At 50.4% G+C, this 20,544-nt stretch overlaps 4 protein-coding genes across 4 annotated transcripts; all 4 read right to left on the bottom strand.

Annotated features, from left to right (window-relative positions):
* Positions 1-6,997: 6,997 nt before the first annotated feature.
* On the bottom strand, positions 6,998-7,429 carry LOC138646166 (histone H2A type 1-like). Its single transcript, XM_069735630.1, has one exon. The coding sequence runs from the start codon at positions 7,388-7,390 to the stop codon at positions 6,998-7,000; it is 393 nt and encodes a 130-aa protein (XP_069591731.1). The 5' UTR covers positions 7,391-7,429.
* Positions 7,430-9,251: 1,822 nt separating this feature from the next.
* LOC138646017 (histone H2B 1.1) lies at positions 9,252-9,632 on the bottom strand. The gene has a single exon (XM_069735493.1). It carries the CDS (start codon positions 9,630-9,632, stop codon positions 9,252-9,254), a length of 381 nt encoding a protein of 126 aa, XP_069591594.1.
* A 7,787-nt stretch (positions 9,633-17,419) lies between these two features.
* On the bottom strand, positions 17,420-17,907 carry LOC138646018 (histone H3). The gene has a single exon (XM_069735494.1). It carries the CDS (start codon positions 17,877-17,879, stop codon positions 17,469-17,471), a length of 411 nt encoding a protein of 136 aa, XP_069591595.1. The 5' UTR covers positions 17,880-17,907; the 3' UTR covers positions 17,420-17,468.
* A 1,946-nt stretch (positions 17,908-19,853) lies between these two features.
* LOC138646167 (histone H1C-like) lies at positions 19,854-20,544 on the bottom strand. Its single transcript, XM_069735631.1, has one exon. The coding sequence runs from the start codon at positions 20,508-20,510 to the stop codon at positions 19,854-19,856; it is 657 nt and encodes a 218-aa protein (XP_069591732.1). The 5' UTR covers positions 20,511-20,544.

Below are 20,544 nucleotides of genomic sequence, written 5' to 3' on the forward strand. Positions count from 1 at the left end.
CTTCCCTGCCCGGGATAAAAGCCCTTTACCGGCTAACACCGGACAGCAGAGCGCGCTTCCTCCATCGCCTCTCCTTCTCCAACATCTCCACCGGCCATTTGTAGCCGTCACTAGCAGAGATGCCGGGAAAGAGCGGAGAACAAATCCCGGGATCATCGCCGCCGTCCTCCCGATCTGCACCTCACTGTGTACCGGGGAGATAAATCTGCTGCGGGAGCTCGTTCCTCCTATTCCCGGCTCTTGTCACCATCACAGGGATCTTTACTCCAATGTCTATCGTACAGGGAGCTGATTGTACGATGTGGGGACGAGCTGGAGCTGCTGAGAACCCAGAAGGGTAACACAGGCGACGGCCTCCGCTGACTGCCCCCTCCCTGACCTGTGATATCACTGTACCCCGTATGTGCAGAGGATTGGGGGGACACGTGTTCCACATCAGTAGATGATCCACATCGGTGGCTGAGTGCAATCACCTGCCTGATATCTTGTCTTAGTGGTGGGAAAGAGCTCTGATGAGGCGACAGCTGCACAGTGCGACTCCCCAACCAAACACATGAACATCTCAGGGGAGAAAACTGAAATATTAACGGATGTATATGACCCCCACTATTATGCAAAAGGGGAATATTGGGAGAAGAGCGGAGACACAAAATCCAGCGTCTACACAGAGAACACAGCTGTATATAGTATATATAGTGCACAGCATCACATCTGCACAGCCCAGATCAGCAGTGTAATAAGTGCCACTGATAATAGAGGAGAGGGTACAGTATATACAGCAGAGTGTACAGTATATAGAGCAGAGTACACAGTATATAGAGCAGAGTGTACAGTATATAGACCAGAGTGTACAGTATACAGAGCAGTGTGTGCAGTATATACAGCAGAGTGTACAGTATATAGAGCAGTGTATAGTATATACAGCAGTGTACAGTATATAGAGCAGTGTATAGTATAGTATAGTGCGGTGTGTACAGTATATAGAGCGGTGTGTGCAGTATATACAGCAGAGTACACTGTATGTAGACCAGAGTGTACAGTATATACAGCAGAGTACACAGTATATAGACCAGAGTGTACAGTATACAGAGCAGTGTGTGCAGTATATGCAGCAGAGTACACAGTATATAGAGCAGTGTACAGTATATACAGCAGTGTACAGTATTTACAGCAATGTACAGTAAATAGACCAGAGTGTACAGTATATAGAGCAGTGTACAGTAGTGCGGTGTGTGCAGTATATAGAGCAGAGTATACAGTATATACAGCAGAGTACAGTATATAGAGCAGAGTGCACAGTATAAAGAGCTGTGTGTACAGTATATACAGGAGAGGGTACAGTACATAGAGCAGTGTGTACAGTATATAGAGCACTGTACACAGTATATACAGCAGTGTGTACAGTATGTAGAGGAGAGTGTAGAGTATGTACAGCAGTGTGTACAGTATATAGATCATTGTGTGCATTATATAGAGCAAAGCGTTCAGTATATAGAGCAGTGTGCAGTATAGTGCGGTGTATATAGAGCAGTGTATACAGTATACTATTATTATTTTTTTATATAGCACCATTGATTCCATGGTGCTGTACATGAGCGGTGACCTCCCAAAGTGTAGAGGAACAATTCAAGAGTGTGGGGTACTTATTTCAGAATTCGGGGGGGGGGGGGGGGTTAACGGCCCGGGGGGGGGGCATTTTTTTGAGGGGCATTACTTGTGGGCAAGGTCAATTTGGGGGGTCACAGCTCAACCCGGTTTTGGGCTATCAACCCCAAATTTTCAGGGTGTGTAGAGTACCCCTAGCGAACCAATAGTGTAAAAAATTGAGGGTGGCACTTTGAGGGCACCCCAAAACTAATGCCCCCCCACCCCCAAAAAAAAAAAAAAAAAAAAATGCCCCCCTCCCATTAACCTAAAAATTCTGAAAAAAAAATAGCCCAACTAATGAATTGTTCCTCTACACACTATGAAAATTTGACGTCGATAGCCCCAATCTGGGCTGAGCAGTTACCCCCCAAAGCTGCCCTGCCCATTGAAGCCTATCGCGCGCAGGGTCACTGCCCAGCCTGGTTTGTGCCTACCGACCCCACATTTTCAGGGTGTGTAGAGGAACAATTCAAGAGTGTCGGGTAATTTGTTCAGAAGTTTGGGGGTCGGGAAGGGGGGCATATTTTTGGGGTGATCTCAAAATGCCCCCCACATTTTTGCAGCACTGGTCCACTAGAGCTATGGGTACGCTACACACCCTGAAAATGTGTGGTTGATAGCCACAAACAGGGCTGAGCAGAGACTCCCCAAAGTGACCCTGCCCATTGAAGTCTATGGTGCGCAAGGTCACTGCTCAGCCCGATTTGGGTCTGTCGACCACAAATTCTCAGGGTGTGTAGAGGAACACTTTAAGAGTGTGTGGTAATTTTTTTCAGAATGTTTTGGGTCAACCGGGGCATTTTTTGGTGGGGCACAACGTTTGGGTTGCCCTCAAAAGCCCCCCAAAGTTTTACACCACACCTCCTTTGCTACATATCGAAGTATTGGCAATGCTGATGAGTATACTGGACCCCGCGATCACTTGGCTGGATGTGGGAATGTGCAGAGGAAAAATGAGGATAATGAACGGGATTACAGCAGCACCCCACATGCGGATGGTGGTGCCGAGAAAATCTAGTACATCAGCCTCATTCTGGAGAGGTGCTGACATGAAGGATTGATCAGCTCTCCGTGAGAGAGAGCGAGAAAGAAAGAGAGAGAGAAAGCCTGATGTGACGCTACCGGGTCTCGGGTGGGGGAAGTCGCCGGTTCTGTAAAGCGAGTGTGTAGTGGGGGTCAGCACACACACGGCGACTAAGGAGTTAAATGGAGGCGGATATTCCTGTATCTGGGATTGGTCGGCGCCTGCGGATGTCTCTCGCTCATTGGCTGATTACAGATCCGTTGATGGTTTTGAATTTCCCGCTCAATATCTGTTCTTTGTCCGTCGGATTATTACCGGCCCCTCTGCTGGAGCGGCGATCGCCGATAATACCGGGTCCTGTCCTCCCAGCTGTCTGCCCCCAAACACGGGGATCGGTTTGCTTATCGGTTGCCATTAATATTCTGGGGAGGTTATAATAGTCTTCAGAGGCGCCTTCCATCCGAAACATTAGTGTCCAGGACGTGGTCATCACATAGGAGTCTCCGTACCCGGTACACAGGGCGTCCGTCTATCCAGCTGCCTCAGACAGCCACATTCCCTGTGAATATTCGCTGCCCCCTGTTCAGTATAACATCAAGTAGCAGAATCAACACATTCATCTCACGGCAGGACTGTAGTAACCGCATCACTCCGGGGTTTGTACTGTGTGCATAGAGGGGCCTCCGGGAGGCAGTGTGCGGATATATCCCCCATAAATCTGTGAGGTTTGAGATCAATAAGAAGAAACCGCATCACCCGAAGTTTGCGGTGCCGGCTCTAGTATGGAAAGACGGGGAGGAAAATAAGAGGGGAGAGTAGAGAAGACACGTCCCAGGCTGTGACCGATACTACAGGCAGCCGCACGGGGGATATTGTGCCCTGCAGAGACGCTGCGCCCGATACTAATCAGCGCCCAATAAAAGCAGGATCTTAGGACAACATCTTAACAGATTTAGAAAACGCCGGGAGTTGCTCCGTTATTAGAGCTGTAGAGGGATCTGCTTGGGAAAACCAGGTTAGTCTTTCTAGGTCAAAATATTGGAAAAGACCCTAGTCCCAGATCACACACTGCGGGCACATCCCAGAATCTGGATAATGCGGTTTCATTCCTTCGACCGGGAACCCACAGCATTAGTGGCTCAGTAAAGGTTCTAAACGATATATTAACTTTATAACCACCAGGAACCAGAGCGCAGGAATAGGAAGGTGCAGCCTCTCACTGAGATGTGGGTGGCTCTGAAAAGAGCCTTTGGGTTGTGAAGACAGAAGAGAACACAATTAACCTCCGAAGCCGTAGAGAGTGCGGCCCTGGCGCTTGAGCGCGTACACCACGTCCATGGCGGTGACGGTCTTCCTCTTGGCGTGCTCGGTGTAGGTGACGGCGTCACGGATCACGTTCTCCAGGAAGACTTTCAGGACACCGCGAGTCTCCTCATAGATGAGGCCAGAGATGCGCTTGACGCCTCCTCTGCGAGCTAGACGGCGGATGGCAGGCTTGGTGATGCCCTGGATGTTATCACGGAGCACCTTCCTGTGCCGCTTGGCGCCGCCCTTCCCGAGACCTTTTCCTCCTTTGCCGCGACCAGACATCTTCTGCAGTCAGTGAGCAAAAACTGATTCCTGGACAGCACGGACTGCTCCTTTATATGGAGGAAGAATGGACCAGAGAGAGAACTGCAGAGATGACGCACTTCCGGGACGGGTCTTCCAGAATCTACATTTGCCCCTCCCTTCCTCTGCTGATTGGCTGACCACAGAACTGTTGGGACGTTTGAGTTTCCCGCTCATTGGTCATATTCTGCAATTATCTTCCCAGCTTGTATTTTATGCAATTTCTTTCCCTTGTGACTAAAGATATCCCACATATTTTCATCACCGTTCCAGATCATCGTGGTTCATACCATCCACAATGTATGATGCCCCCACTTATCCCGCACACAGTATGCTGCCCCCAAAGTTATCCTCCACATAGTATGATGCCCCCTACACAGCAAGATAACCACACAGTAGGATGCCCCCACAGTTACTGTTTAAGGGTATGATATCCCCAGTTACTCCGAAAACAGTATGATGCCCTAAGTTACCCCCCCCCCCCCCCCCCCAACACACACACACACACACACACACACAGGAAATATGCTGCACCCACAGTTACACCCTATACAATGTGATACCCCCAGAGCGACCCATCCTCAGTGTAATGTAATGATTAACAATTGTTCATGTTATGGTGAAAGTCTTCCATTAATGGAGATTTGGAAGGGTGAAAGAAGCAAGAGAAATTAGAAGAGATATTTCATCAGATCAACATCTGGTGATGAAATGTTCATTTTTGCCATTACCTCATGTACAAATCACAAACCAGAGAGACACATTTTTATGCAGTTTTTTATATATCATGTTATGCTTTAGTAATGCAAAATCACATGACTGGGCCTTTAATTGTAAAGTACAAATTATTAGGGGTTTTTTTGCTTCTTTTTCATTGTTTGTCTTAATGTGAAAACTGTACTGGCAGCAAAAGGGTTAAAAAACCAGTGTAACAGAAAAATGATCCCTACTACATTGCCCTCTATAGTGCCAGAGGCATTTACTCTCTTACAACCAGGACTTACTTCTTAGGCGTTAGGGCAGTGAACCCATTAAATGCTGCAGGTCAGTTACTGAGTAGCTGTATGATGGCTCCTGGGTCCCAGTAGGGCACTGTATGAAATACCAGGTCGGATCCACTGCCAATTACAGCACAAAGCCATTTTTGGCAGTGAAATCTGAGTAAGAAAAGTCCCTTCAACATCCACACCAGTAGCAATATGCATCGTGCATCCCCCCATAAAGTGGTTTTGACGTCCTGCAGCAGTGACAGGGGAGTCTAGCGAAGATAATCGCTGTTTTTCGGCAAGGAACATTCCATGTTATCCAAATCAATTTTCTTTATGACCCCAGTGGCCCATTCTGGTGGGCGCTCCTGCCGGCCCCAACAACGTCCCCGTCTGCCATTTGCGTTTCTTTTATCGTGTGCTCCAGCCAGTCTCTTCCATGCTGTTCGGAGGGATCAGTGTCCCCATTGCAGTTTGGGCTACACAGCGAGAAGGATTTCACAAGCCTTTAATGCCACTGGCCGGTCACAGTCACACAGACAAGTCAATAAGGCCGGAAAAAGCCCGACTCTTTCACATGTAACCAGAGCGTCGGAGATGGAACCTGAGCTTCTGCTAGATGGCAGCCCTATAGTGTAAGGGCACGTTAGGGACGGCCCCATCTCCAATATTTGTGACATATACACATATAGGAATCCTTAGCCAAACAGTAAACACCTTTACCAAAGTCACGGTTTGTTTCGAAGTCCGACAGCCGAGCAGGTGCGTTTGGAGGTCTGGCAGCAGGGCAGCGCATTTCGAGATCCAACAGCTGTGGAGGTGCGTTTCAAGATCCGACAGCCAACGAAGAGTATTTCGATGTCCGACAGCCGGGTAGATGTGCTTCGAGGTCCAGCAGCCGCGGCGGAGTGATTCGAGGTCCTGTCACGTAGATATATATCCAGTTAGTGCAGTGTACGGGGGAACACAGGTGTTGGTTCTGCCCCGTATATATATATTTACAGTGTATACATTGTTTGCGGTGTATAGGGAACACAGCGCTACCGGGGCCTGGGGTGAAGGTGCCGCATCTTTGGATACTCTGATGAGAGATCAGCTGGAACACGGAAAATAAGAAGTTAAATGGAGGAGACACGTCTGTGTACCTGATGTACGTAGATGTCTCTCCTCCATTTAACGTCCTATTTTCAAGGCTGAGCTTTCCCAAGGCTGCCCGCTCATTGTCTTATCACATGATCCTTTGGGGGATTTGAGTTTCCCGCTCATAATCTCTGGAGGATTATTACCGGTCACTGCCGATAGCGGAGATCACAATCCGGTCACACCCGGAACAGCGCGGAGTCCTGTCCTCCAGAGCCGCCGCACACGGGATCGTCCTCCGAGAGAAGGCGCCGTCACTGATGTGGAGGAGAATCACCCGCCCGGTCCCGATACTCCGGGACCTGCTAACTACATGTAGACCTCAGCGCGGAGTATCAGACACTAATGAGGGGACATTTCCTGCGAGCTTGGCAGACGACACTCCCACCTGAGGGGTCTGAGACTTCATGTGGGATTGACCCATTCATCTCCTATTATTCTGTGGATATGTGCACCAACAATGGCGGCAATGGTGTATGTACCATCAGCCTCATGTGAGGACCCCGAGATAGGCGGCGCCGGCTCTTGTGGTGACGGTGTGGGTGGCTCTTAGAAGAGCCTTTGGTTTTGTAGACATTGGCGGCAGCGCTCACTTGCTCTTGCTCGCCTTGCTGCTCTTGGTCTTCTTGGGCAGCAGCACGGCCTGGATGTTGGGCAGGACGCCCCCCTGGGCAATGGTCACACCACCCAGCAGCCTGTTCAGCTCCTCGTCATTGCGCACCGCCAGCTGCAGGTGACGGGGGATGATGCGGGTCTTCTTGTTGTCCCGGGCAGCATTGCCGGCCAATTCCAGGATCTCAGCGGTCAGATACTCCAGCACAGCGGCCAGATAGACCGGAGCGCCGGCGCCGACTCTCTCAGCGTAGTTGCCCTTGCGGAGAAGCCTGTGCACACGGCCGACTGGGAACTGCAGTCCTGCCCGGGATGAGCGGGTCTTGGCCTTAGCTCGGACCTTTCCTCCTTGTTTGCCGCGTCCAGACATGATAGCGATAACGTCAGATAACAAATAAAGACCGAAAATCGTGTGGAGAAGAGACTGTGCTGTGTGGCCTTATATAGTCTGCTGCTCCGCCCTCCTCTCCTGTCATTGGATGACTCTGAAGCTGGCCAATGGGGAAGAGTCTTGAGGAACCGCCAATGAGCTGCCGAGGGCGGAGCCTATTATTGCTCCTTGCTCAAATTAGTTTCTCACCCAATAGAAAACGTTCGCTTTGGACCGAATAGATAAGGGGTGAAAACAGATATTTGTCTTGGAGCAGAAGGAAGTGCAGAAATATTCTGTTGATTTGTAGTTTGCACTTGTTGAATTTGTGTCTACTATCAGCCATAAATTGCACTGACAGTCTGGTGGGTGAGGGGTTAATCCCTGTCAGTGCTTCTCCTCCGCTCCATCTGCACAGGAGGCGGCTCCTCACTCACCCGCTTATTACCCTGTGTAGATTCCCTGTGGTGTCCGCGCTGATCCTATCACAGCCTGACTGAGACAAGTCTCCTATGTTCTGCCCGGAGCCTGATGTGACGCTGCCGGGTCCCGGGTGGGGGAAGTCGCCGCTTCTGTATTGTATGATACAATATTGTTCTGCTCCAGGAAGACATCCAGGCCTCTCTTGAACCCCTCGACTGAGTTCGCCATCACCACCTCCTCAGGCAAGCAATTCCAGATTCTCACCGCCCTAACAGTAAAGAATCCTCTTCTATGTTGGTGGAAAAACCTTCTCTCCTCCAGACGCAAAGAATGCCCCCTTGTGCCCGTGGCCTTGGTATAAACCTTGGTATAAACAGATCCTCAGCGAGATATTTCTATTGTCCCCTTATATACTTATACATGGTTATTAGATCGCCCCTCAGTCGTCTTTTTCTAGACTAAATAATCCTAATTTCGCTAATCTATCTGGGTATTGTAGTTCTCAATACCCAGATAGTGGTAATGTTCTGAGCAGGGACACTCCGCAATCTTCTACACATGATCGTACATTTCCCATCACAGAGGGATCTGCTGGGAAGGGCAGAATTGGTCTTCCCTGAAATGTCTCTTGTAGGATATGTCCCTGACCAGTATATCGTCTGCACAGTACTGATTGTGACGGGAAAGGGACGATCTGATCGTCTCCAGGTCAGGCACACGGGCACATCACAGCATGTGGAGAACACGAATCAGTCTCTATATCTATGAGTGGAAACAGGAGCGAATACTGCACCGCTAACCTGGAAATCTGCAGACTCCTGTGTGGGATGTAAGAGAGCAATGATCGCTCAACACAAGCAGATTTCCCGATATCGGTCCTGGGAGCACGTGTCATATGAAGACAAAGGACGGAAAAAAGCGGGAACTTTAAACTTTTTACCATTGGAAACATTAGCTCCTCCCTCTGCTGATTGGCTGAACACAGGACGGTTAGGGGGGTTTGAATTTCCCGCCGCTTCTAAATGTAATGACGTCATTTACACTGTAAAAAGAATTCAATTAGGCTCTAGATCAACTCCACCGACCACCACAAATGGCTCCTGTTAACGGAGAAAGGAGAGTAATGAACGAGACCCCAGAATGCCGAGATCTGTGCAGCAAGGGGTTAAATAAGTCCCTGAATACACATCAACTCACTGAGCAATGCCCAGATTATTCCTGAGGTTTTCTCACCATCTCCCTCGTCATCAGACGCAGAGCCCCGGGCGGTGCGAGCAGACACCTCGGGGAGACGGGAGAGGACACCGGAGCAGTGTGGGTGGCTCTTATAGTGAGGGTGTAGGTGGCTCTTATAGGGAGGGTGTGGGTGGCTCTTATAGGGAGGGTGTGGGTGGCTCTTAGAAGAGCCTTTGGGGTGAGGAGCGGAGCACGGAGCCGATCACTTGGCGCTGGTGTACTTGGTGACGGCCTTGGTGCCCTCGGACACGGCGTGCTTGGCCAGCTCTCCGGGCAGCAGCAGGCGCACGGCGGTCTGGATCTCCCGGGAGGTGATGGTGGAGCGCTTGTTGTAGTGAGCCAGGCGGGAGGCTTCCCCTGCGATGCGCTCGAAGATGTCGTTGACGAAGGAGTTCATGATGCCCATGGCCTTGGAGGAGATGCCGGTGTCGGGGTGGACCTGCTTCAGCACCTTGTACACGTAGATGGCGTAGCTCTCCTTCCTGCTCTTCCTCCGCTTCTTGCCGTCCTTCTTCTGAGTCTTGGTCACGGCTTTCTTGGAGCCCTTCTTGGGCGCAGGCGCAGACTTGGCGGGTTCAGGCATGATAACACCGGTCTCAGCACAAGTGAGCAGAATAATGATCCTGCTCCTCCAAGAGCGGAGGAATTTATAGCCCGGCCATGCAGATGAGCGCTGCTGTCAGACCGCCGTGCTATTGGGTGATGATGTCATGTGACCAACGGGAACGTCAGACGCTCCGCCCACTGCAGCTGATTGGTGGTTCTCCAACTGATATTTCGCTTTTCAGCACCCTCCATATAGCGCTGTAAAACACGTATAATGCTGAATACATCTAAATAGTGCTGTGAAGCGCCATATACCGCAGTGCACCCTCATATAGTGCTCTATGTGTTAATGTAGCTCTGTTTACCCTTCATGTGCTGCAGTATACTCCAATATAGTGCTGCTATTCATCTGTATAGTGCAGAGTGCCCCCATATACTGCAACTTACTGACAAATGACTGTGCCACTTCCAGAGCTCGGCCGTCATGGCCCTGCAGGAGGCCAGCGAGGCTTATCTGCTGGGGAGTCTGGGGATGTACTAGATTTTCTCGGCACCACCATCCGCATGTGGGGTGCTGCTGTAATCCCGTTCATTATCCTCATTTTTCCTCTGCACATTCCCACATCCAGCCAAGTGATCGCGGGGTCCAGTATACTCATCAGCATTGCCAATACTTCGATATGTAGCAAAGAAGGAGTGGTGTAAAAATTTGGGGGGCATTTTGAGGGCAACCCAAACGTTGTGCCCCACCAAAAAATGTCCCGGTTGACCCAAAACATTCTGAAAAAAATTACCACACACTCTTATAGTGTTCCTCTACACACCCTGAGAATTTGTGGTCGACAGACCCAAACCGGGCTTAGCAGTGACCTTGCGCAACACAGACTTCAATGGGCAGGGTCACTTTGGGGAGTCTCTGCTCAGCCCAGTTTGTGGCTATCATCAACCCCAAATGTTCAGGGTGTGTAGCTCTAGTGGACCAGTGCTGTAAAAATTTAGGGGGCATTTTGAGATGACCCAAAACATATGCCCCTCCCCACCCCCAAACTTCTGAACAAATTACCCGACACTCTTGAATTGTTCCTCTACACACCCTGAACATTTGGGGTCGATGGGCACAAACTAGGCTGAGCAGTGACCCTGCGCGCGATAGGCTTCCATGGGCAGGGCAGCTTTGGGGGGTAACTGCTCAGCAGTGCACAGATTGGGGCTATCGACTTCAAATTTTCATAGTGTGTAGAGGAATAATTCATGAGTGTGGGCTATTTTTTTTCTGAATACCTTGCTCTATATACTGTACACACTGCTCTAGATATTGTACACTGCTCTATATACTGTACACACTGCTCTATATATTGTATACTGCTCTATATACTGTACACTGATTTACATACTGTACCCTCTCCTGTATATACTGTACACACTGCTACTGTACACTCTGGTCTATATACTGTGTACTCTGCTGTATATACTGTACACACTGCTCTATATACTGTACGCTCTGGTCTATAATACTGTACACTGCTGTATATACTGTTCACACTGCTCTATATACTGTACACTGCTCTAAATACTGTACACACTGCTCTATATACTGTATATACTGTATATATACTGTATATATTGCTGTATATATACTGTATATATACTGTATATATTGCTGTATATACTGTACAATCTGTTGCACAGTCTGTATACACTGCTGTATATACTGCATACTCTGCTCTATATACTGTACACACGGCACTATGCTATACACTGCTCTATATACTGTACACTCTGGTCTATAAACTGGACACTGCTGTATATACTGTACTCTGCTTTATATACTGTACACACTGTTGTATATACTGTAGACTCTCCTCTATTATCTGTGACACTTATTACACTGCTGATCTGGGCTGTGCAGATGTGATGTTGTGCACTATATATACTATATACAGCTGTGTTCTCTGTGTAGACGCTGGATTTTGTGTCTCCGCTTTTCTCCCAATATTCCCCTTTTGCACAACAGTGGGGGTCACATACATGCATGAATATTTCAGTTTTCTCCCGAGATGTTCATGTGTTTGGTTGGGGAGTCGCGCTGTGCAGCTGTCGCCTCATCAGAGCTCTTCCCTCCATTACAGGCCGCAGCGGTCACAGCTTCACACTGGGTAAGACACGATATCAGGCAGGTGATTGCAATCAGCCCCCGATATGGATCATCTACTGATGTGGAACACGTGTCCCCCCAATACTCTGCACATACGGGGTAGAGTGATATCACAGGTCAGGGAGGTGGCAGTCAGCGGAGGCCGTCGCCTGTGTTACCCTTCTGGGTTCTCAGCAGCTCCAGCTGGTCCCCACATCGTACAATCAGCTTCCTGTGCGATAGACACTGGAGTAAAGATCCCTGTGATGGTGACAAGAGCCGGGAATAGGAGGAACGAGCTCCCGCAGCAGATTTATCTACCCGGACACACAGTGATGTGCAGATCGGGAGGACGGCGGCGATAATCTCCGCAATTTCTAGGCGTTTCCACTAGTGACGGCTACAAACGGTCGGTGGAGATGATGGAGAAGGAGAAGCGACGGAGGAATCGCGCTCTGCTGTCCGGTGTTAGCCGGTAAAGGGTTTTTATCCCGGGCAGGGAAGCACAAGGGGAGAGCGGAGCTTCACTACCTGCCAGCCCTTATGCCGAAGTGATCAGATTCTATTCTGTGTAATCCGCTCATGTAACCAATATTGGCGGAGGCTGCGGGGAGTTATAGATTTCATGTCTTATAAAAGCAGCTCAGCGGGTTATCGATTGTGCAGAGGTGTCAGTATGTGCATGTATATATGTGTATGTACATACCCCATACACCCTTGTATCATTTACCAAATAGTACCGTAACAATGAACAGCATCAGCGGTTCCAGCTCCATAATGCAAACAGGGGGCAGCACAATAAGATGGGGGCAAACACCAGTATATGTCAGGACTCGGGAGACTTAATGTTAGTCAGATAGGAGCTCTGCACTTCCGCAGCCATTTAATCTCATTCAATGAGCCACCACCTCCTCCCCGCAGAGCTGTATGATCAGTGCCACCACCTTCTCCCAACAGAGCTGTATGATCAGTGCCACCACCTCCTCCTCGCAGAGCTGTATGATCAGTGCCACCACCTCCTCCCCGCAGAGCTGTATGATCAGAGCAACCACCTTCTCCCCACAGAGCTGTATGATCAGTGCCATCACCCACTCCCCGCAGAGCTGTATGATCAGTGCCACCACCTCCTCGCAGAGCTGTATGATCAGTGCCACCACCTCCTCCCCACGGAACTGTATGATCAGTGCCACCGCCTCCTCCCCGCAGAGCTGTATGATCAGTGCCACCACCTCCTCCCCGCAGAGCTGTATGATCAGTGCCACCACCTCCTCCTCCCTGCAGAGCTGTATGATCAGTGCCACCACCTCCTCCTCCCCGCAGAGCTGTATGATCAGTGCCACCACCTCCTCCTCCCCGCAGAGCTGTATGATCAGTGCCACTACCTCCTCCCCGCAGAGCTGTATGATCAGAGCAACCACTTCCTCCCCAGCAGAGCTATATGATCAGTGCCACCACCTTCTCCCCACAGAGCTGTATGATCAGTGCCACCACCTTCTCCCCTTCATTGTCTGTTCTAGTTATATGGAGATAATGGTCCTTGTATGCAATGTCCAGTAATGATTCCCGAGAGCAGCAGACGCTCCCTGAGGACCCATCTATGCCCAGCAGAGGACACTCATAGCCAGAGACCGGTACCGGGAGTTCCCTCTCCTCACGCTGCAGAACAGCAGAGCGGGCTGGGGACTAGTGACCGGTGTCACCCGCACTCAGAGCAGCCTGCAGCTGAAGGAGGAATCCCCCCTAACAAGGAATGTGCCAGTGACACCCTGACAGCGGAGAAAGGACAGGCAGAACACGCAGCAGCCGGGACTCTCCTCGCTGCGAGCTCCGGTACACAGAGGGGGGCAGGAAGTTCCGGGCTCAGGAGACGGGGACATCACCTGCCATGGGGTGTAAGGGGATGATCTGTAGCGCTGCATCTAATTATTGGGGGAAGCTCATTATCACTTACCAGACGCATTCAGGTGACATTAATGAGCCGCAGGCAGCGAGGCCGCCGAGTACTGTCCTCAATGGGGAGCAGCATTATAACAATGAGAATAACTTGCCCCCACTGTGATTTTCTTGTTATACGAATTGACGGTTTACTTTATTTTAATAACACTTGTATTGCAAATGACAGAGATCATAAAACTTAGATATAACCTGTTTCTTCATATGAAGATTTACATTCACAGAACATTTATTATCTTCCCGTAGAAGATAATGACAACAGCTTAGATGGATAAAACCATAAGCAATGGAGAAAGAACACAGAGAAAGAATTCCAAAACCTGTCATTCCTCAGTTGCTGGAGCTGTAGAATGATGGGCTGCACAGATTTTAGAGGATCATCTCTTCATTGTAATAGCTGAATCATTGGAATAGTGATATCCAGCAGGAGACATATGTCAGGACTAATAGTAACAATGCAACAATGAGGCAGACTGAGGTGTGCACTGACTTGCAGAGAAGCAGCAGTAGTCTGAAGAAGCTGACAATTAAGAACAGCTGTGTACAACCATCTCCTATCTGTAAGCCGCTAGGAAATTAATTGTTAAACACTTATCTGCTTTTGGAGGCAAAAGAAGACGCTAAATGCTCCTGAGTAACCTCATATCTTGTATTTTACTAACATGTTTTTCTTTTCCCTTATTTAGGCTATTCAATTTTAGTTACCATATTACATTTCTCCTGTAACTCTGACCTGCTTGGACTGTTGTCTTTTCCTACACTTTTATCATATTTGATCCTTTTTCTTACCCTATTAAAATTTATATTTACCGTCCCTCTTTTATTTATGTCTGATATAAAACTGTTTGTGTGTATTGATTATACTTTAAAAAACAAAAAAAACTACAAATCGCTCTGAGTTCAGTGGCTTTTTATTCCAGCTCTTGCTCCATGGATCGTCCGATACTTTGTGGTCTCGTATTAATTGAAGTTTATGATTCTCACTTTGTTTCTCCAAAGAAAACATTTATTTATTAAATGACTCCACGGTGATTTGGAAGGTGATTACAGGAGATTGCTGTTGGTGGACTTTATATCACATCACAAGAAGCTGCGGAAACTACAACAAGCGGGAAATTCAAAATTCCTACCCGCCCTGTGTGCAGCCAATCTGCAGAGGAAGGGGAGGGGCTAACGTTAACCGTTTAGGAACGTGGAGTTCCCGCTGAGTGGCTGATGAATTTTCCGTTTTTTGTCTTTCTGTAGTTTCAGGACGATCAGATGTCCGAAAAGTGTTTGTGTGGAGCGATCAATGGTCACTTGTGTCCCATACAGGAGTTTATATATTTCCAGGATCAAGGGAGAAGTATCCGCTTTCTATAATAGAAGGTGCAGAACTTTGCGACTATAGTGACTCCATCAGACCAGCAATATTCAGTGCAGGGAATATACAGAAACGAGGTCATGCAGATTAGAAACAATCTTAAAATTGGGGTGGGGAGTCTAAAATGCTGATTAATGTTATCTAGGGAAACCTACTATAGAACTGTAAACTCCTGCAGTGAGAAGAATAACAGGAAATATCGCAGAGTAGATGGGCGCCCTGTATGGTCACATATGAGCATTCTTGCCGCATCCAGTCCCATCACACATCAATATCTTTGCGGATTATTCTAGTATTGGTCCTGATCAGGGCGCACAGGGAAGAGGGGATGAGATTATTACATTTCCGCATATATGTATTTACTCCCCCACACACTGCAGACTGAGCCGCGAGTGACCCAGAGACCAGATGTTACCGAGCACAAGTGATCCCTCCGGGCATAATTATATGTGAGGAATGAGCTCGTCTTGAGGGAGGATTTAGTGGCTCTGAAAAGAGCCTTTGTGTTGTGGTCGGTGCCGGGGCAGATCTAAGCTCTCTCCCCACGGATCCGGCGGGCTTGGGAAAACCAGGTTTGTCTTTCTAGGTCAAAATATTGGAAAAGACTCTGGTCCCAGATCACACACTGCGGGCACATCCCAGAATCTGGATAATGCGGCTTCATTCCTTCGACCGGGAACCCAAAGCATTAGTGGCTCAGTAAAGGTTCTAAACGATATATTAACTTTAAAACCACCAGGAACAAGAGCGCAGGAATAGGAAGGTGCAGCCTCTCACTGAGATGTGGGTGGCTCTGAAAAGAGCCTTTGGGTTGTGAGGACAGAAGAGAACACAATTAACCTCCGAAGCCGTAGAGAGTGCGGCCCTGGCGCTTGAGCGCGTACACCACGTCCATGGCGGTGACGGTCTTCCTCTTGGCGTGCTCGGTGTAGGTGACGGCGTCACGGATCACGTTCTCCAGGAAGACTTTCAGGACACCGCGAGTCTCCTCATAGATGAGGCCAGAGATGCGCTTGACGCCTCCTCTGCGAGCTAGACGGCGGATGGCAGGCTTGGTGATGCCCTGGATGTTATCACGGAGCACCTTCCTGTGCCGCTTGGCGCCGCCCTTCCCGAGACCTTTTCCTCCTTTGCCGCGACCAGACATCTTCCACGTAGTCAGCCAAACACGATGACTGATCAGCGCAGAGTCCTTCCTTTATATAGAGAGTGAGCGGACCGGAGCGAGAACTGTACAGATGACGCGTTTCCGGGGCGAGATTTCTGGTACTGAATTTGCAGTTAGCCCCTCCCTTTAGTCTCTGATTGGTTGAGCACAGAACAGTTGCTAATTTTGAATTTCCCGCTTATTGTGCTCTTATTTCCCCGCTTCTCTATTCTTCTCATCTCGGCGCCGCTGCTAGATCTGTTGGTTATTTCGATTTTTTTTCATTGTTATTTATGTTGCTAGTTTCCAGCTTCTGCCAAATGTTAGCTAGTAGAATAAAAAATATATTCTAGGGACAATAATCTACAGAAAACTCGTGATCCCCGGCAGTCACTCATCATTACACGTGGTGCCGGACTGGCGGCCATTACCGGTCCCTCAGAGCAGGGAGCTGCATGTAACCAGTCACCCTGCGGCTCCAGCCCTGGAGAAGATGGGAAAAGTCAAATATACGAGAATTGCTTAACGACCCACCCACCACAAATGCGACCATCGCAGCACACGGGGGAGGGATCTGCTCAGACCAGTGTCAGGCAGAATAGATCACATAAAGGCGTCATCACCGATCTGAGGGACAAATGAGGTTATTAACAGAAACTAAGCGCAGAGATCTCCGATCCGAACAAAAGAGAACAACCTAAAGCCGCAAGACTGAGGAGGCGGCACTAGGACCCAGCGCGTGAGACAGCAGATTGTGATCGGTTATGATCCTCAGGAGCGCGAGCAGCAAATGAGCGGGAATTTCAAATCCACCAGCGGATCGGTAAATGACCACAAAACATCAGCATAAAGAACCGTTCTCAGGAACCGACCAATCACCGATTACTTTTACTCCATTAACTCAATAGTGACCGCGTTCCTGCAGATCCACCCCATTTACGTCTGCACTGTATAGGAACCGCACATCCACCACCGCAAACCCGGTTGTGCACTGTACACACTTTACGCGGTCCTTATAACACGTCGGTTTTGTTATAGATGTCGGACACTTTTGGACTGGGCGAGAATAGAGAATGTGCAGAGCGATAACCAATATCGCTGATCACCTGCAATATCGGAAGCAGCAGCCTCCGTCCATTTAACTGATCGACCGTGCCTGCGCTTCGTACACTGAGAATACGCGCAGAAAAGGGACTGCTCAGGAATCGGCTCATTTGGGAGAGACTTTGGTGGCTCTGAAAAGAGCCTTTGTGTTGTGGTCGCAGCCGGGGCAGATCTAAGCTCTCTCCCCACGGATCCGGCGGGCCAGCTGGATGTCTTTGGGCATGATGGTGACCCTCTTGGCGTGGATGGCGCACAGGTTGGTGTCCTCGAACAACCCCACCAGATAAGCCTCGCTGGCCTCCTGCAGGGCCATGACGGCCGAACTCTGGAAACGCAGATCGGTCTTGAAGTCCTGGGCGATCTCCCTCACCAGGCGCTGGAAGGGAAGCTTACGGATCAGCAGCTCGGTGGATTTCTGATAGCGGCGGATCTCACGGAGAGCGACTGTTCCCGGCCGGTAACGATGCGGCTTCTTCACTCCACCAGTGGCGGGAGCGCTCTTCCTGGCGGCTTTAGTGGCCAGCTGCTTGCGGGGAGCTTTCCCTCCGGTGGATTTACGAGCGGTCTGCTTTGTTCTTGCCATGGCTCCGTATAGACGTGTCGGGCACAGATGTGATAAGAGGAGCGGCGGGAGCAGGGTATTTATGCTCCGGGGCGCGTCCTCATTGGTTTCTGGGAAACACGCCCCCTGCGCTCCACTGGCTCTTTCATGAAATAAAGTGGCCAATAAGGGTTGATTTGTTTGACCAGTCATTGTTATTATTCCCGCCCACTAATCCCGCCCCTGAAGTCCCCGCCTCTTCCGTGATGCGTCTGTCCTCAGATCACTCATTTGCCGCTTGCTGGAGCAGCTGATGTATTTGCGTTCAAATGTCCCCGTGTATAGCGCTGTACAGTGCAGCTCCCGCAATATCGACAGATCACACAAACCCCCCATCCTGAGACTGCGCCCAGCATCAGTTATATTACAAACATTAGAAGTCCGAGAACTAATCATACAGCTCTGCGGGGAGGAGGCGGTGGCACTGATCATACAGCTCTGTGGGGAGGAGGTGGTGGCTCTGATCATACAGCTCTGTGGGGAGAAGGTGGTTGCTCTGATCATACAGCTCTGCGGGGAGGAGGTAGTGGCACTGATAATACAGCTCTGCGGGGAGGAGGTAGTGGCACTGATCATACAGCTCTGTGGGGAGAAGGTGGTTGCTCTGATCATACAGCTCTGCGAGGAGGAGGTGATGGCACTGATCATACAGCTCTGCGGGGAGGAGGTGGTGGCACTGATCATACAGCTCTGCGGGGAGGAGGTGGTGGCTCTGATCATACAGCTCTGTGGGGAGAGGTGGTGGCACTGATCATACAGCTCTGCTGGGGAGGAGGTGGTTGCTCTGATCATACAGCTCTGCGGGGAGGAGGTAGTGGCACTGATCATACAGCTCTGCGGGGAGGAGGTAGTGGCTCTGATCATACAGCTCTGCGGGGAGAATGTGATGGCTCTGATCATACAGCTCTGCTGGGGAGGAGGTGGTGGCTCTGATCATACAGCTCTGTGGGGAGAAGGTGGTTGCTCTGATCATACAGCTCTGCGGGGAGGAGGTAGTGGCACTGATAATACAGCTCTGCGGGGAGGAGGTAGTGGCACTGATCATACAGCTCTGTGGGGAGAAGGTGGTTGCTCTGATCATACAGCTCTGCGAGGAGGAGGTGATGGCACTGATCATACAGCTCTGCGGGGAGGAGGTGGTGGCACTGATCATACAGCTCTGTGGGGAGAAGGTGGTTGCTCTGATCATACAGCTCTGCGGGGAGGAGGTGGTGGCACTGATCATACAGCTCTGCGAGGAGGAGGTGGTGGCACTGATCATACAGCTCTGCGGGGAGTGGGTGATGGCACTGATCATACAGCTCTGCGGGGAGGAGGTGGTGGCACTGATCATACAGCTCTGCGGGGAGGAGGTGGTGGCACTGATCATACAGCTCTGCGGGGAGGAGGTAGTGGCTCTGATCATACAGCTCTGCGGGGAGAATGTGATGGCTCTGATCATACAGCTCTGCTGGGGAGGAGGTGGTGGCTCTGATCATACAGCTCTGTGGGGAGAAGGTGGTTGCTCTGATCATACAGCTCTGCGGGGAGGAGGTAGTGGCACTGATAATACAGCTCTGCGGGGAGGAGGTAGTGGCACTGATCATACAGCTCTGCGGGGAGGAGGTGGTGGCACTGATCATACAGCTCTGTGGGGAGAAGGTGGTTGCTCTGATCATACAGCTCTGCGGGGAGGAGGTGGTGGCACTGATCATACAGCTCTGCGAGGAGGAGGTGGTGGCACTGATCATACAGCTCTGCGGGGAGTGGGTGATGGCACTGATCATACAGCTCTGCGGGGAGGAGGTGGTGGCACTGATCATACAGCTCTGCGGGGAGGTGGTGGCACTGATCATACAGCCCTGTGGGGAGGAGGTAGTGGCACTGATCATACAGCTCTGCTGGGAGGAGGTGTTGGCACTGATCATACAGCTCTGCGGGGAGGAGGTGGTGGCTCTTATAAGAGCCTTTGTGGTATCAGAACAGGGGCTGCAGCTTATTTCTTAGCCGCGGGCTTCTTGGCTTTCGCAGCCTTCTTAACCGACTCTTGGCGGGTTTGGCCGCCTTCTTAGCCGGACTCTTCGTCACCTTCTTGGGCTTGGGAGCGGCTTTCGGCTTTTTGGGGCTCTTGGCCGCTTTCTTGGCAGCTGCGGGCTTCTTGGCCTTTTTCGGGCTCTTCTTGGCCGCGGTCGGAGCCTTCTTGGGCTTCTTCGGAGATTTGGCGGCTTTCTTGGCAGCAGCGGGTTTCTTAGGTTTGGCCGCAGCTGCTGGCTTCTTCTTGGCCACTTTGTCCTTCGTCTCCTGCTTCTTGTTCAGCTTGAAGGACCCGGAGGCGCCGCTGCCCTTCACCTGGAGGAGGGCGCCCTTGGTGACCAGAGACTTGACGGCCAGCTTCAGGCGGCTGTTGTTCTTCTCTACATCGTATCCTCCGGCAGACAGAGCCTTCTTCAGGGCGGCCAGAGACACCCCGCTGCGCTCCTTGGAGGCGGACACGGCTTTCACGATCAGCTCGGAGACGCTGGGGCCGGAGGGTTTATTGCTCTTCTTGGCAGCAGATTTCTTCGGCTGCTTCTTGGATTTGGCGGCCGGTTCTGCGGGAGGGGGAGCGGCGGCTGGCGCGGTCTCTGCCATCATGTGCTGCGGAAAAACAAAATGAAAATATTTCCTG

The sequence above is a fragment of the Ranitomeya imitator genome, chromosome 7, assembly GCF_032444005.1.
Source record: "Ranitomeya imitator isolate aRanImi1 chromosome 7, aRanImi1.pri, whole genome shotgun sequence".
Classification (NCBI taxonomy): Eukaryota; Metazoa; Chordata; class Amphibia; order Anura; family Dendrobatidae; genus Ranitomeya; species Ranitomeya imitator.

Bases quoted from the DNA above. Each gene is read 5' to 3' on its own strand.
- LOC138646017 (XM_069735493.1), bottom strand. From the start codon at position 9,632: ATGCCTGAACCCGCCAAGTCTGCGCCTGCGCCCAAGAAGGGCTCCAAG.
- LOC138646167 (XM_069735631.1), bottom strand. From the start codon at position 20,510: ATGATGGCAGAGACCGCGCCAGCCGCCGCTCCCCCTCCCGCAGAACCG.
- LOC138646166 (XM_069735630.1), bottom strand. From the start codon at position 7,390: ATGTCTGGACGCGGCAAACAAGGAGGAAAGGTCCGAGCTAAGGCCAAG.
- LOC138646018 (XM_069735494.1), bottom strand. From the start codon at position 17,879: ATGGCAAGAACAAAGCAGACCGCTCGTAAATCCACCGGAGGGAAAGCT.